Genomic DNA, 17,973 nt, shown 5'->3' with positions numbered 1-17,973 from the left:
GGGGGGGGGGCAGGGTTCAGTAATCTGTGTTTTAACGAGCCTTTTGGGTGATTCTATGCCTGGTAAAGTTTGAGAACTTCTGAATTAGAATGGTTTGCAGCTTACATATATTCGTTATACACCAGCATTTTAACCTGGTAACAAAGCCAATATACAGTTTTTGAACTGTACATTCAATACATTCAATAACTAACAATGCAGAAGAATGAAATTTTCTTTTTTTAGCCAGAGCACATAGGAATGAAACAGGTGCTTAAGAATTCCAGTTAAACTACATATTAAGGCAAATACTCCTCAGAAGTGAGTACTGCAAATATTCACATTATATTTTTAACAGTGTCTTAGAAGAATTGATAGCCATGCTTATAATTAAGGCAATCATTTCTTTTTGCAATACAAAGCAGAAAATGGTTTTGAATCTGCATGGCATAGTTCACCAGGCTGTTCATGAGATACACGTTCTCCTGTGGAGAAGCTCACGGCTTTTACAAGGATTCCAGGAAGCACATGAGAGTGAGAGAGATTAAAAGCCACACTTAACCCTAAGAACATCCTTTTTTTCCTTTTAATCTTATACGTCGACAGAGAATGCGCCTTTCAGATGGGCTTTGTCAAAGGGTCAATATTGTAGTAAATATTCAGTAATACGGTAATAGACTTTTCTCTTAATTTTTTTTTCACCTCTGTCCTAAATTTATAGGGAAAAAATTAAGAGCATTAAATGGATGTGGAAGAAGGAGATAAGGTTCCTCAGGTCTGTGGTTTCATCAGTGTTCTTTTAATAAGTTTAAAAATGGTCCGAGTGTAACCAAGGGCAATAGGCAGAATAATAGCACCCCCACCCACCCCCCCCCCACCTCCTGCCCACAGTGTCCCCGGGGCTTCCCAGGTGTGCTAGTGGTAAAGAACTCGTTTGCAAAAGACATAAGAGACACAGGTTCGATCCCTGGGTTGGGAAGATCCCTTGGAGGAGGTCATAGCAACCCACTCAACTCCAGTATTCTTGTCTGGAGAATCCCATGGACAGAGGAGCCTGGTGGGCTATGGTCCATAGGATTGCAAAGAGTTGGACATCACTGAGCAACTTAGCACGGAAAGATGTCCCCCATGTCCTAATCCCCAGAATATATGAATATGTTTCCTTACATGGTAAAAGGGACTTTGCAGGTGCAACTAAGTTAAGGGTCTTGAGATGGGGAGATTAAACCAGATTAGTCCAGTGGAGCCAATGTAATCACAAAAGTCCTTATCAGAGAAGGCAGAAGAGTCAGGGTCATAAGAATGCGAGGAGAGAAACAGAGGTCAGAGTGATGACACTGCTGGAAAGGGTCAAAAGCCAAGGAATGTGGGCATTTCCAGAAACTGGAAAAGCAAGGTAAGGATTCTCTCCAGAGCCTCCAGGAGAAATGGAGCCCTGCTGACACCTGATTTCAGCCCTGGGGACCCATTTCAGAGTTCTGACCTGCACAACAAACTGTCAGATCATCAATGTGTGTTATTTAAGTCACTAAACTGAGATAATTTCTTAGAGCAGCAACAGGAAATTAATACAAAAGCTGTGATATTTTTAATCCCAGACATCATACTGACAGGTTTCATGAGTTCAGACCTTAGTTTAATGGTTAGAAATTAAATTATTGGAACTTGTTTTTCTGAAGCTATTTATACTACCAGCTGACATGTGTATAGTAATTTACCATTAACCCAACGAAGCTTTCTTGTTGTTGCTATTGTTCTTGTTTTTTTTTTTTGCCACGCTGCACTGCTTATGGGATCTTAGTTTCCCAGTGAAGGGCTGAACCCAGGCTCCTGGCAGTGGAAGTGCAGAGTCCTAACCACTGGACCACCAGGGAAGTCCCCCAGTGAGTGTTTTAGATGTGTTCTAGCAGAGTGGTGAAGCTTCAGGCTCTGGAGTCACATGGCCTGGCCTATATTTTGACTGTCACTTCATAGTTACATGCCCTAGGCAGAGTTGCTTCCCTGACCCCCAGTTTCCTTATCTGTAAAGTAGGAAGGCGTGAAGGTTCATTTTATGTGTCAACTTGACTGGGCCATGGGATCCCCAGATAGCCAGTTAAATATGATTTCTGGGCGTGTCTGTGAGGCTGTTTGTGGAAGAGATCAGCCATGGGGGTGACCATCATTCCATTGAGGTCCAGAATAGAACAAGAGGGCTGGGGAAGGTGGAACTCCCTCCCTGCCTGACTGCTTGACCCGGAACACTGATCTTCTGCCCTTGGTGCTGCTGGTTCTCAGGCCTTCAAACCTGGCCTGGAATCTACAATAGGCACTCTGGTTCTCAAGCTTTTGAACTACACCAATGGCTTTCTTGGGTTTCCAGCTGGAGATGATAGACTGTGGGACTTTTAAGCCTCCTTGTATTAAATTATATCTATCTATCCTCCTATTGGCTCTGGTTCTCTGGAGAAAGCTGAGTGGATAAAGGGAGATGGTGCATACTTGGAGGACAGTGTGGTGCCTGGCACATAATAAGAGAGTCTTAAGAACTGGCAGAGAAGGTCCTGAGGGGAAGGGGTCCAAGCTCCTTCAATTACTATGAAGGTTATAAGCAACAATGCTGGCTCATACTCTAGCCTTTTTTGTTTTGTTCCTTAAGACATGAAATGCTGCTGCTGCTAAGTCACTTCAGTCGTGTCCGACTCTGTGCAACCCCATAGACGGCAGCCCACCAGGCTCCCCTGTCCCTGGGATTCTCCAGGCAAGAACACTGGGGTGAGTTGCCATTTCCTTCTCCAATGCGTGAAAGTGAAAAGTGAAAGTAAAGTCGCTCAGTCGTGTCTGACTTTTCACGACCCCATGGACTGCAGCCTACCAGGCTCCTCCACCCATGGGATTTTACAGGCAAGAGTACTGGAGTGGGGTGCCATTGCCTTCTCCGGAAATGCTGCTACTGATTGGTAAGAACTATCTAATACGATCTTTGTTATAGTAGCCAATGAAATAAAATAAAAAATTCACCTAATTTGAAAGGAATGATAGAATAAAAATTTCACATTTTAAAAAGATAATCATATGCTGAAATATATAAATTTTCAACATAGTCCTGGGGCAACTGTCAATGAATGTAGTTTTGGAAGCTTGGTTACGTAAACACCTGCTAGGGAACGTCCTGAGTCAGAGGTGTAGTCAAGAGAAAGCGTTTATCATCATGTATTATCTCACCCACTCACACATCTTTTAAGGAGCTGCCGAGGGCAGGGAAGTCTTGACCCTTACCTCGTCTGAGAAATCTGGATTCTGGGAATGGTGCAGAACTGCAGTGTAGGCAGCCGAGGTGAAGAGGGGCCCTCCAGGTTTTCCATAAATACACTGTTTAAAAAATCATGAGTTGAATAATTATGAGGGTCTGAAATTAACCCTGAGCACAGAAAGGCCACAACTTTTTTCAGTTTCCCCTTCTGGAACAAAGATAAATTTTGTGATAATCTTCCAGGCTTAGCTGACATCTAATTAACCTTGAACTTCTTTGATCTGCTGTCCTGTATTTATTCTACAATGGGGCACTGTTGAAGAAAATATGAAGGCTTTAATTCACTCTGTAGATATTACATCAAAACTGAATATCTGAGTCAGTTCACTACCTAACTTTGATTACCGGAGATAAGAGACTGTTCACTTCTGATTCCTGCAGCCCATGGTATCCAACTCTGATGTAGAGTTTAAGGTCATCTGTCCTGGGTGACCACAAGGCTTGGTTTGACCCCAGTTCTTGACATGCCAGCCCCAACCAAGAATGCTGGAATCCTAGGGCTGGTTCCAGGCTCTACCATTCTGTATTTTTCTTCTATCCCAGATCCTAATCAGGCCAGTGGGTGGGGATATGGTACTTTCTTGTCATAAAAGTCCCTTTAGCCCAAGGTTCAGAGTCCCTCTACTGACGTTAGCTGTATCTCTGAGTAATGCTCTAGAATGCAATGAAACAAAGGTCACACATACCTGCAAGTACTTTTCATTTTTAAGAATTTTCCCCATAAGCAATGCTCTAACAGGCCTGGTGTGTTTGCCATCTGCTCACTGCTATTGTTCGCCTGACAATTTCATTTCATTTTAGTTTTTCTCTCCTGCTGCTAATGCTATTGTGGAACTTGGAACCTGAGGAGGCTGAGAGTACCTTAGGACAATTTTAAAGAACTCTTTCTCTCTACTCTGCATGATTCATTCAATCACTCAGACTGATTACTGCTCTTCTGAATAATGCTACCACCCTTCTGAGTTTGGAGAATACAACTGGTCCCTGACAGAGTGCTTTAAGAGATGATCTCAGATAATTGTGGGGGTTAGCTAGAAATTAGTTTTGTTCTTTACTATCTCTTTCCTCTGATTCATTGAAACTGGGAAGATCTGGCTGCAAGCCCACTAAAAAGAATTTTCCACTCTATTTTTATAGGTTAATGTTGTTTGAAGTTCCTAAAATAAAAACAGCATACATCAAATATGATCTCTGAAAAAAAGCCATCTAGTTGCAGTTTTATAGGTTCAAACAGCCCAGTTCATACAAACCTCATGGTTTTATTGATCTTATTAAATCATGTGATCAACAGCAGGGACCAGCTTCCCAGGGCCATTTCCCAGGTCCTCAGGCAGATGGCCACATGCACCTTCCATAAAAGTGAGCATCCCACGGGGCACCTGCATTAGCCATCAGGCCAGTAGGAGCAGCCCTTCTACACAGACCACGTGAAGGCCAGCTGGGATGTGGCATTTGAAATCAAGTACGGTGAATTCATGAGATGCAGGCTAATCTCTGAAAAGGGCAAAGACTTCCAGCGGGGAATCTTTGCATTGATTTCACACTAGAATGCCTTCCTTTTTTCCAAATCATGAAAAGCTAAGCGGAGCCATGAGGCTGGCATTTCTAATAGATCTAGTTAATGGTGGCTATTCAATCAGGTACATGTTAGGAAACTTAAAATAAACGTACTAAGTGCTCCGCTTTCAAGCACACTAAAATAAAAGCCTCTTGGTGGTGGAGGGAACCAGGGCTCCTGCTTCCCCCTTTATGCTGTGTTCCCTCTGGGGCTTGGCTCACCTTCAAGGGCCTGGCATCTTCCTCATCAGAATTTTTGAATTCAACGCACACAGTTATATTTCGTGCCTGAAATTACAGCAGAGGAAATGGACATTGTAATTTCCTGTTAGATAACATCACAAAACAATCCAAGTGCCTAAAATAAGTAGCTTCTAATTAAATCTGAAAAATGTAGACTAGCCAACATTTTCTTGTGATATTATTCACAGTGCTCAGAAATAGCAGAAGGATTGGGAGAGATTATTTAAAAGGGAATAAAAGGCTCACATTGAAAGTACAGGTATGCTATTTTCAGAGTCTCTCTTATTAAACTAAAAATAGAATAAAATTATTTAGGGCTGATTTCAGAAAGGATTATTCATATATTACAAAACGTGTATCCTTAAACACTTTTAAGGTAAAACTCATCACTGCCTCTCATTAAACATTTTATTCAAATAGTTTTCTATCCCTAAGTGTTGGTCCATAGTAATTTGTATTTGAACTTCCAAGAAGCCATCTTAATATGGTCTAAATAGGGTAGCGAGAGAGGATGATATTTCAGAAACATATCATACCTTGTTGAAACATTTCTGGCTATCATACTTGAGGTGCTTGGGGTAAATGTAAATCTGATTTTTGTATACTCTATAAGGACGGCAATACTTTGTTGAGTCATAAATAAATTCTTCCACTTCCACTGTGGGTTCTGGTTTTGCCGTCACATTGAAAGGCTTGACAGGAATAAAGGACGATGTTACACAGTCTTTAAAAATCAGAAATAAAAGTTTGTCATTGAATATGATCAAAAGTGAACAAGACTTAATCTATTTAAAAGTGAATCTATTCAAAATAGAAATTCCATACTTGTATACCAATTTATGTTAAATTATGCTGGCATGAAAAATTTATAGGAGGCAAGCATGATAGATAATTAGTGATATATTTAACATCAAAACTAATGTCTCAAAAAACTGGCAAATCTTTTGGATTTATAACTATTTTCTTTTTGTAGTAACCTTCATATAAAAAGTAAATTTTAGCTAGAGATCCTCAGAGCATAGTAACCAGGCCGGGTTCGACCCCCTGATTGGGAATATCCCCTGGAGAAGGGAATGGCAACCCACTCCAGTATTTTTGCCTGAAAAATCCCATAAACAGAGGAGCCTGGTGGACTACAGTCCATGGGCTCACAAAGAGTCAGACATGACTGAGCGACTAACATATGTAAGATAAAGAGTAGTTCACTGACCTTAACCATAACAGTATAAAAATTGGTCTGTGATGGAACAAAACTCTGTCCAATGGATTTATTATTGATAGTACCAATCGGCTTAATAGTAATTTTCCCTATGGAATGATTTCACAACATTGGTCATAATCACCCTCTGCATTATGAGTTACAATTTTATTTTTTCTTCAGTTTTTACCATCTTTTAAACTCTAACTTTGTAAAAAATAGCCTAAAAGGGGGAAAAGACCATGAAGAATATATCAATCAAAACTGGTCACTATACAGTTTGGAGGCTTCAGCCTGCGGTACTGAAAGACAGCAAGGTTTTATACCTTCCTTTACTCCATCTGGAATTTTCCTGTGTCCAAACAAGCAAAATGGTTAGCTAAATATGCTTGGGAATCAGATTACAAGATTTTTTTCCCAAAAAAATCATGTATAATTTTTTTATTGTATGTTTAGATTTCTCTGATGTTCTCTGGCTCTTTCAGAGAGAATATTTTAGCTTTCTCTTTTGCTATTTTTCTTTTCCCTAGGTAATAATATCTACGTCCCACACATCAGGTAGAGGAAATGGCTTAGTTTATCTTCTGGTTTTTCACCCCAATCAATATAAAAGTGATTTGGAGCCATGGGTTAAGTGAGAATGATTTTTTTTTTCATATTACAGTGACTTGTGGAAAAATCATAAGAATGAAAAATTTAATAATGCTCATGGTAATTCAAATATCCTGTGATAATGATCCTTTTCCTGTCTGTAGCTCTTCTTAGAATGCCTTTACTCATTATTTGCACCACTGAGAAAGTCACTAAAAAGCATAATAAGAAGGAAAAAAACAATCTCACCACTTATAAATCAATTCTGAAGATCTTATTTATAAATTAATAAAATTGCTTCTGAAATTTAAATTTCCACTAACATAAATGAACCATATTCTGAGAAAGATACATGCTCTCTGTGTAATAAGAGTCTAGAAACATTCCAGCTATAACTTCTGCATGGCCACCTGGGTAGCTACACACGGTGTTTGGAGTAGCCCTTTGGCAGCACAGTGTGGCATTGCCCGATATGGGTTAGGTTTATCAATACCTCTGAAACTGACCTTTGTCATTTGCAACCCTTCAGTGTTTGAGGATTAAGTGATACAGTGCAATATCCTGCTAGGTGTATGGTGTATACCAGATGAATATTAGGTTACCCTGAATATAGTTCCTATCTTATAATATGTACGCTGCTGCTAAGTCGCTTCAGTCGTGTCTGACTCTGTGCGACCCCATAGACGGCAGCCCACCAGGCTCTCCTGTCCCTGGGATTCTCCAGGCAAGAACACTGGGGTGGGTTGCCATTTCCTTCTCCAATGCATGAAAGTGAAAAGTGAAAGTGAAGTCGCTCAGTCGTGTCCGACTCTTCGCGACTGCAGCCTACCAGGCTCCTCCACCTATGGGATTCTCCAGGCAAGAGTACTGGAGTGGGGTGCCACTGCCTTCTCCCTATAATACGTATAAGTCTGTCCTAATGGAGAAAGAAGTCCCAAATTTTTACACGATAATGAATTAGTTATCTCAAACTTTAAGATAAAAAATCCCAAACAAATCTCTGTAACAAACTATCTATCCAATGAACCAACCAACCAATCAACCAACCAAAAAGCCAATCAAACTGTACAAAGAAACCATGACATCATCATCATACTTGGATGCTCCAAAGGAATGTTGTCGACAGCAATATCCAGGCTTCCGGGAATGGTCTGTGTTTTGCTTATTCTGTCAGCTCTGTGAAAGTATGCCAGCATAGACACACACACACACACAAACACACAATGAGTTAATTCCAGTTGTCAAGGAAAAAAAAAAAACAAAACAGTCAACTGTAATTCTGAACTTTGATAAGAATAAACAGTGGAACCCTAAATAATCTGTGAATAATTTCATTTAGCTGGTTGAAAAGTAAAATGTATGTGATTTTGCAAATAAAAATCAGGGAGGGATCAAGTTATAGATATTCTGAAGGATATTTTAAACTTGTTTGTACCACTTCAGATAACCATTTATATAGCCAAATAAGTACAATGTAAATTCTTAGTTTTGGTAAATGGTAGATAGCTTTGTTAACAAAAGATGCTAGCATTTGAATTGATTTAAATGATTCATTTTCATGGGGAATTTTAAGAATTTTTGAGAGCAAGGCTGCTTTTTGCAACAACTGCTTTTTCCCTCTTCACCAACAGTCCCAGAGGAAAAGGGACCTTTCCTTGACCCTGGTTCTTCTTCCACCCTTGCAAGTGTATGTAGATTCTTCTTCACCACCTAACCCTGTTCCCACATTCATTCTAATTTATGAATCCTTGAATTTCTTTCCCTTCCTCTTTCCTAAAACCTTCTCCCCTATTTTCCTTTATAGTAAGGTCGAAGTTGTTGATCACAGTTTCAAATGTTACCCCTCTCAGGAAATCTACTTTGAGAGGCAGAATAATTATAGCGGTGGGTCAAGTCAGCTCTTTCCAGCTTGTGAGAATTGAGGGTTAAATTTTCAGTTATTTTTGCCTGTCAACTGTAAAACACAGCCATTATTAAAAATCAAATTATATAAACTTACCATTAAACACATTACATGAAACACCAAGGTAATAAGTACTAAAATTTCATCACTTAGTAATTGTTTTACTACATGGTGAGATGATCCACGATCTTGAGGTTATTTACATCTAACTGTGTGGTAGAAATGTCATATAATGGTGTGCACATTTCTTCCCAACTCCATGTTTGCTGAAGCCCCATTGGTAGCTTACAATCAGCAATGGTAGGAGAATTTACACCATAGAATTTTGCTATCAGGACAAATCAGTTTTTCCCTGCCAGAGGGTCAGGGGTAGACATTTATCAGCACACTACTGAGAATAAGTGTCATAAGGTGTGAGGCATCTATGAAATAATTTAATCTCACAGTACGGGACTGGGTATTTAAGATGCCCTCTAAATGCTATAATGATTACTTTCTTTGCTAAACACCAATAACATGGGTTTCATGACAACATGGTCTTCCGTTTTGCCCATTCCTTTCTGCTGTTACAACTTTTCATGTTTTAATACATTTGGGAAAAAGTAAAGAGAAAAAGTATACTTATTTTCTACTTAGTGGCTATAGGAGTTTTGATCATGAAGTTTGAAAAGGGGAGCGTCTCCCCATGTAAGGAGTGGTCCTGCAGAATCACAAAAAAAGTAATATTGGCTCAATTCTACCTTTATTTTGCTTTCAAAGGTTTATATTTTTTCCAGAACAAAAAAAGACATTGGGCAAACTTCCCTTCTAGTTAAATAGAACTATATCATTTATTGAAGATACAGAAAATATTAATCATGTTTCATAGTAGTATATTATTTTAGTTCTAGATAAACAAATTAATTGATAAGAAATTGTTGATTCTGAGACAGGAGAGGCAGACAGCTAATATTTGGCGAAGAGGCAGAGGGTACAAGCATCCTGAGTGTGTCAGAGGACTGACAGTTTTAGTTAAGTCATGTATCATGAAAGAGCTTAACATCATCACATCATCACATTTCTGTCTGTCCCTTGGTATGCTTACTCTTAGAACCCAGTCACCATGCCACGAGGAAGCCATAGCATCTGATGGAGAGGCTCCCACGGAAAAGAACCAAGGTCTCCACCCCACAGTTCCAGCCAAACTCCCAGCCAACAGCCAGCACCAACTTGCCAGTCATCAAATGCACTATCTCAAAAATGGGTCCTTTAGCTCTTTTCATCTCTTCCAGTTGATGCCATATATAGAAGAGACAAAGTCTCCTCACCTAGCCATGCTCAAATTATGGACTCAAGAGTAAAAGTGATGTTGTTCTAAGCTACTAAATTTGGGGGTGATTTGTTACATGGCTATCAATCACTGATACAGCTTAATGTTTCACTCTCCTTCTATATTATTCTGGCAAATTGACTCAGGGTATCAGCTGGGCATATGTGAGGTCATCTGCAAAGCATCTGTTTTCGAAGGAGCTTGGTATTTGAAGAATCTGGTAATCAATTATTGTTTTTGCAGAAATAATAAATGAACAGTAGCAATGTAACTGATTCATGTTGATTTCAAGAGTATCCCCCAAGTCCTACCTTCTATAATCTGACACTAGTTTAAGGAGGTCCTCAGATGAAATCTTGTTACTTTCTTGTCTATACAGTGGTGAAAATCTTGAGTCTCTGTCCACATTTCCCTGGTTGTCCTTAAATACTGATCTGAAAGAAAACAATATTTATTCAGTTTGATATCTGGCATGGGAGGGAGGTAAGAATTCTACTACTGAACCACAATGCTCCCCTTTTGGTATTTGGATATCATTTACCAAGATGTATTTTTAAGTTGACTAAAGTGATTCAACTTCTCACTTAAAATGGAAGAAACTCCAAGGAACTTATACAGTAAAGAGACAAGAAAACTTCTTTGACAAAAATTTCATTTGTATACTCTATTTGTTATCTTTAATTTCTTATTTTCAACCTAGTATTTAAAGTGACAGCAGCCCATATCAATTACAAGTACATTTATTTATGATTTAGTAATGTATCAAATTACATTGAAATGGCAACCCACTCCAGTATTCTTGCCTGGAGAACCCCATGGAGGGAGGAGCCTGGTAGGCCACAGTCCATGGGGTCACAGAGAGTCGGACACGACTGAGTGACTTCACTTTCACTTTCACTTAATGTATCAAAGCCATAGAGTATTAGGAATGTGGAAAGGAATAGAAACACAGGTTATTACTTTTTCATTATTTCCTGGGCAAATTAGGGTCATGTTGGGTTGGGTGGTGCCATTAGAATTTACGAGTAAAGGAAATGGGATAAGGTGGTGTATATGCGTATAGAGAGGCAGACTCTTTAACATTTTCATGGAGATAAAGGTGCCCATGTCCTAAAGTTTAGGACAGAGACAAAAATAAAATTGAAAACACCTGAGTAAGCATTTTGTACTAAACAAAGAGAGTACCATGAACCTGGACAATTTATTTCCTTCCTTGATCCATTTCAATGGGATTATATAGATTTAGTTAAAATACATAAAGGTTTTTTACCCCAATAATATAGTAATGCGAGGCAACATTTCTTGAAAAGCAAGTATACATGGCATGCTTAGTGCCATTTTTCTTCCCTATGATTTATCATACTCTGTGCCCATCGAAGAAAAATTAAACCTATGTGTAATTGATTTGTCTTTAGTGTTAGAGAAATGCTGAATTTTTATTTCTCCTAACTTAAGAACCTTCACGAGACTCTTACTACTCTTTAAATGAGCTAAAGATTTCAATACATAGGCTGAGAAGGTCATTTAAATGGTTATCTGATCATAGAGATTGAGTTTAGTGTCAGATAATTTAGAAAATGGGCAAAGAAAGGATCAGAATGATATTTTTAGAATACTTCAGCCTTTCTCCTTAGTTTTTCTTTTGTGTGTGTGAAGTAGCAACTGAGAGAGAAAAAAGAAAAGTCCTCTATGAAATAACGCTGCAGGAGCTATGAATATGAATCAGCTATGTGCTGTGTTTAGTCGTGTCCGACTCTTTGCGGCCCCGTGGACTGTAGCCCACCAGGCTCCTCTGCCCATGGAATTCTCCAGGCAAGACTACTGGAGTGGGTTGCTATTTCCTTCTCCAGAGGATCTTCCTGACTCATGGACTGAACACCTGTCTCTTGCATATTCTACAATAGCAGGTGGATTCTTTACTACAAGGGCTGGGCCAGGAATTTCTCAGAATGATATTTTTAGGATCCTTGAACGTTTCTCCTCAGTTTTTTTCTGTGAAGTAGTAACTGAGAGAAAAAAACGTCCTCTCTTAAATAACACTGTGGGAGACAAATGAAAATATTTAACTTGAAGATTATTTTCATTTATATATTATCCAGGACTTTTGTCTGAATGTGTCATTTTTTTCAACATCAGTTCAGTTCAGTTCAGTCGCTCAGTCATGTCCGACTCTTTGCGACCCTGTGAATCGCAGCAGGCCAGGCCTCCCTATCCATCACCAACTCCTGGAGTTCATAGGAGGAAGTTAAATTGAGTATTTTTTTTTTAAGGTTAATCAGTCACTTGAAATCTATTGGTTGAGCTGTATCACTGATTATGCTCTTATCCATAGCTCTGTTGTGGAGATAGCTCAATTACATTGGAAACATTGTGAAGAACAGAGCGTCACAGAGGAGCACTGATCACAGCACCACACACTCTGTCCCTGCTTGATAAATATGCTAACTGGCAGGAGAGCAGAGAACTCATTCATTTACACAGATGGTTTCAGGGTGGCTGAGACATCATGTCCTGTTCCAACTGCCAGAGTTGAGCAATGATTGGTGTGCAATGATCTCAAAGCCTTGATGTGTGGGGTGTGATTGAAAAAAAAATGCTGTGTTTAGCCTAAAGGAAAAGAAGCTTAGGTATCCATGAGAGCTTCATTCATAAGCATGAATAGCTGTGATATATAGAAAGAATGAGGAATTGATGTTTTTGAACTGTGGTGCTGGAGAAGACTCTTGAGAGTTCCTTGGACAGCAGGGAGATCAAACCAGTCAATCCTAAAGGAAATCAATCCTGAATATTCATTGGAAGGACTGATGCTGAAGCTGAAGCTCCAATACTTTGGCCACCTGATGTGAAAAGTCGATTCATTGGAAAAAACCCTGATGCTGGGAAAGGTTGAGGGCAGGAGAAGGGGGCGACCGAAGATGAGATGGTTGGATGGCATACTGACTCAACGGACATGAGTTTGAGCAAACCCCGGGAGGGAGGGAAGGACAGGGAAGCCTGGCATGCTGCAGCTCATGGGATTAGCGACTGAACAACAACAACACAGAACTGAAGCACATTTTCTGTGGCTTTGGAAGACAAAACATACAAGTGACTATCAAGCAGCTTAAAAATGTGTATATATTATATATGTATATATGTGTGCATGCGTGCATGCTAAGTAGCTTCAGCTGTCAAACTCTTTGTGACCATATGGACTATAGCTTGTCAGGCTCCCTTGTCCATGGAGTTTTCCAGGCAAGAATACTGGAGTGGGTTGCCATTCCCTTCTCCAGGGGATCTTTCCAATTCAGGGATCGAACCTGTGTCTCTTATGTCTCCTACATTGGCAGGCAGGTTCCCACTGGTGCCACCTGGGAAGCCCCATGTATACATATGTACATATACATATATATATATATATATATCTGAAGAATTATCTAATCATTAGAGCTATAAAAAGACAGAACCACTCTGGGACATACTTGAATTTTTGACATTAGAAGGATCTGGACAGAGGTTGGACAACCACTTGTTGGGGGTGTTGCTTCACTGTCTTTTTATAAATGTATAGATAAAAGAATGAAATTTTTGTTTTAGTCTTGTTTAATTCTAAAGAAAATCCAGCATTTTTACTCTGGTCCATCTGAAATGCTGCATAGGATACAGAAAAGAAATCAAAAACACTCTTGTCCTGCAGAGGAGGAGAAATATTGTATGACATCCCTTACTTGTGGAATCTAAAAAGAAATGATACAAATGAACTTACAAAACAGGAAGACTCACAGACTTAGAAAATAAACTTATGGTTGCTGGAGGTAAGGGAAAGTTGGGGACTTTGGGAAGGTCACGTATACACTGCTGTATTTAAAATGAATAACCAACAAGGATCTGTTGTATAGCACAGGGAACTCTGCCCAATGTTATGTGGTAGCCTGGATAGGAAGGGGTTTGGGGAAAATGGATACATGTATATGTATGGCTGAGTCCCTTTGCCATTCACCTGAGACTAACATAATATTGTCAATCAGCTATAGCCTAATACAAAATCGAAAGTTTAAAGTTTAGGAAGAAAAAACAGATTCTTGTCCTGGATTTAGGCCCGTGTAACTCTGAGCCTTACATGGGTGGAAAGAGTTTGATTACCAGCAAGGCACATTTGTAAAGGTTGACTTTCTCCTGAATCAATGCGTGTACAACACCGTATGTAGCCATCTGAATGTGTTCTCTTTACCTACTCTCAATATAATCTTTTTTACTATAAAATGGCACTGCAGCTGGTGCCAAAAATAAGAACATGCACCAAATCAGCCCTAGATAAAATGTTCACAGTGATGAATATGTGTGTCTCACAGCTGGTGGGATGATTGCATCTGGGCAGAAATATTATGACTTTATAAGGTTATTGTCAACTTTAGGCTTCTTAGCGGCAGTTGATTTTAAGGGCCAAAGGATTTTAGAGTACACTCAGAGCTGTATCATGAGACAAGCTACAATCAAGAAAATTGAATGGAAAGGAAAAGGAGTCAGAGAACCTGCAGTATCAATAGGGTATTCAAATAAGACAGCAAGCCAGCTCATGTCAAAATGACATGAGTAGCAAGGAGCCCTCCCCTGACTTGATCAACAATTTATTTAAAGCAGTTTCTACACTGTGAAGGGAAAATTAAAATCTTCTTTGGTTGTATCTTGTACTTGTTTTTGTGGTTAGATTAAGTGTTCTGTAGCCCGTCAGGTTCCTCTGTCTACGGAATTCTCCAGGCAAGAATACTGGGGTGGGTTGCCATTTCCTTCTCCAGGGGATCTTCCCAACCCAGGGATCGAACCTGGGTTTCCTGCATTGGCAGGCAGATTCTTTATCATCTGAGCCACCAGAGAAGCCCCTAAATAACACTTTCCCAAGTGGTCTAACAGGAAATCTTGAGAAATACTCTTCTAACCATTTTTCTCAGTTGCTAGAGAGATTTCTGTAAATGTAAATCTATATTTATATACACACATTGGTGGTGTATTTGGTGGTATTTCCTAATCTATGACCAAACCACTGATCAGGCATTCATGTGGCATGAACTTGTGGTTTTGTTGGCTTTCCTGTCCTAGATATAAATACTTCAATAGTTGGTAATATCACCAACCTCCCTAGAAACTTCATCTATCTTTCCTCCAGCACATCTGACCAGATAACTTCAAAGTAGGATTCTTACTGCTTTTCCTAACTGCTCAGTTTCTTTCAATAATGGGCGATTCTTTCACTTCTTTCTCCCACATTATTATTCACTGTCCCAAATTGACCTGAAAAGACTTGCTGGGGGTGGATATGATCTTTATACAGACTTTTATTTAAAAAAATTTTTATTTTAGAATTTTCTTGTCTCTTATTATAATTATGAATGGACATCTCATATGTTCAGGGTCCTTCTGCAGCTCTTTTTCTGGAATTATCTGCTTGTGGATTTTGTCTGTTTTATTTTACTTATTTTTGGCCACACCAAGCAGCATGTGGGATTTTAGCTCCCTAACCAGGAATTGAACCTGGTCCCCCTGTTGTGGAAGTGCAGAGTCCTAACTGCTGTACTGCCAGGGAAGTCCCAGGACTTTTAATAATCATATTAGATTAGTGACTTCTAATAATGGCTATCTTTTATTGATTACATAGTTGTACTTGCTGATCCCTGAAACAGTAAATTAGGTATTGACACCTCTCTTTTGTATATTCAAAAAAACCTAGGTAAACAGAGACTATAAATTCTTGTCTAAATTCACTTGGCTGGTAAACAGAGTTGAGACTTAGAATCCAGCTCTAGCTCTAAAGTATCTATTTATAACAATGCTCAGGATAATCCTAATATTTAAAAAGAACATGTGTTCACTACTATAATTTTGCTACATTGGAATATTTCACCTTGCAAAAGGACAGCCTGCCTTTGCCCTTCGACTTGCCCAAACTGAGTGTCCTGTGGGAAATGACAATACTTATTAACATGAAAAAGTTTGGCTTCTGAATTATAACTAGTCATCCTTTTTCTTTTTTTCCTGTTTTTAAAATTAATTTTTATTGGATTACAGTTGCTTTACAATGTTCTGTTAGTTTCTACTGTACAGCAAAGTGAATCAGCTATATGTACACATATATTCCCTCTTTGGATTTCCTGCCCATTTAGTTCACCTCAGAGCACTGAGTAGAGTTCCCTGTGCTATACAGTAGGTTCACATTAGTGATCTACTTTATACATAGTATCAATAATGTATATATATCAATCCCAATCTCCCAATTCATCCTGACCTCCCTTTCCCCTCTTGGTGTATATACTTTTGCTCTCTGCATCTTAGTTATCCTTTTTCTTGAAGCTTATGAAGAATAAAAAGAATTAAGTTCATTATAAAGGGTTCAGTATTCCTAAATAGCATCTTTTTTCATACAGAATGGGAAGAGATATTAAAAGAGATAAAATGATATTTATGATGCGCTTTATGACAGATGCCTTTGTGCTTATGATTGCACTACTGTTCACAAGGCAGGTGTTGTCAGCTTCATTCTGTAGATGGAGACCCTGAGACTCAGAATGGAAACTGACTCAAAGTTATAGTCTATAAATGGCTCCTGATCTGGACCACATTTGTCTCTTTCTCCTTAGAGGGTTGCCTTAGAGCAAACTGATTCCTACAGACTACATGAGTTTACCTTGATTACTGCTGCCCCAGACTTCCACATTTCTCCTCCCTGTACCTAAGGACTATCTCCAACTTTCAATACCAGTATCAAAGTTATGAAAGATATTGGTGAGTGTACTCTGGTTCTTCACCTCACTGGATACTGTAAGACCTGAAAATGGCATAACTAACCAGTTCCCCCTTCCTCCTGTATTTTAAAGTTCTTTGCATTGGGGTGTAATCAATATTCAAATGGATACCTAATAGGTGTTCTTTTTTGGTAGAACTAATTAATCCTTATTAGTTGATTCAGTTTGTACACTGTTGACCTTTTGCCATGTCTATGCCAGGCTCTTCTTCCTTTAAGAAATTAAGTACTGATAAAGACACAAGAAGACAGAGAGAGACAATAGTAATTGATGTTTAAATAAATCTGAAAGGCAATTTTTGATCTTTATGCAGAGGTTATACACCCAGGTGGGTGACTCCACCATTACTGTCCACATAACTCAGCATTTTGCTCAGAGAGTCAACTGGTACTGATAAATGTGGCTATACTAATAAGTACCAAAATCAGAGAGTTTCAGGGATCGATCCGATGGCTTCATTTGACCATCCATATATAGATCTGTGTTTTCTGCACAGATGAAAATATGTAGCTGCATAAGAAATCATGGTGCTTCCATCTGAATTTTATATAATACAGATGTTATGACCATTGGACACCTGGTCATGCATACAATGCACCCGTGTCATGGTCCCAGTCTATTATGAGCTGGCTTGCTAAATTGTAAAACACATGTTTCTAGGGAACTCCAGGTATTTATTTATGAAGATGAACACATTGGCATTCTTCTCGGTGTTGGCATGTTAAAAATAACAGGTAACACAGACATGTTCAAAACTAAAGCTTTCAACGTAGATTATAAATGCATTTCTATTCTGTTGATTGCAATTGTCAACCTACCTCACCGCCCAAGCAAACGGCATGCGATATTTCCCCAACTTGCTGCAGAACTGCCTGTTGGATTTTAGAATCTTTTGTGCATACTAAGGAAAAAAATAAATAGAGACATTGTTTAGAATATCACTATAGAAACTGTCCATGTAAAATGGGAATAAATACTTTTCTGTGTTGTCTTATATTGAAAATCAGTGAAATCCTGCTTTACTGGCCCAGAGATTCTACCCTATAAAGAGCGAAATGATGTCATCTGTGTTCAAATTATTGCATAAGGTTTTTCTTTCCTTAATTATATATATATATATATATT

General features: G+C 39.0%; 1 protein-coding gene across 3 annotated transcripts in view; it reads right to left on the bottom strand.

The window, feature by feature from the left end:
* The window catches only part of DOCK10 (dedicator of cytokinesis 10), a 240,864-nt gene that overhangs the window by 79,614 nt on the left and 143,277 nt on the right, over positions 1–17,973 (bottom strand). For all 3 annotated transcript variants that reach the window (XM_010837054.1, XM_010837053.1, XM_010837055.1), the window contains exons 14-19: positions 17,667–17,749; positions 10,384–10,506; positions 7,957–8,036; positions 5,608–5,795; positions 5,051–5,116; positions 3,238–3,330 (exon numbers count right to left, since the gene is read on the bottom strand). In XM_010837054.1, coding sequence (XP_010835356.1) covers positions 3,238–3,330; positions 5,051–5,116; positions 5,608–5,795; positions 7,957–8,036; positions 10,384–10,506; positions 17,667–17,749 — 633 coding nt within the window. The remainder of the gene's footprint in view (positions 1–3,237; positions 3,331–5,050; positions 5,117–5,607; positions 5,796–7,956; positions 8,037–10,383; positions 10,507–17,666; positions 17,750–17,973) is intronic.

Source organism: Bison bison, unplaced genomic scaffold (genome assembly GCF_000754665.1).
Source record: "Bison bison bison isolate TAMUID 2011002044 unplaced genomic scaffold, Bison_UMD1.0 scf7180017864068, whole genome shotgun sequence".
NCBI classification, from domain to species: Eukaryota; Metazoa; Chordata; class Mammalia; order Artiodactyla; family Bovidae; genus Bison; species Bison bison.
The sequence above is the reverse complement of the archived record's forward strand: the minus strand, read 5'-3'. Positions and strand labels throughout refer to the sequence as shown.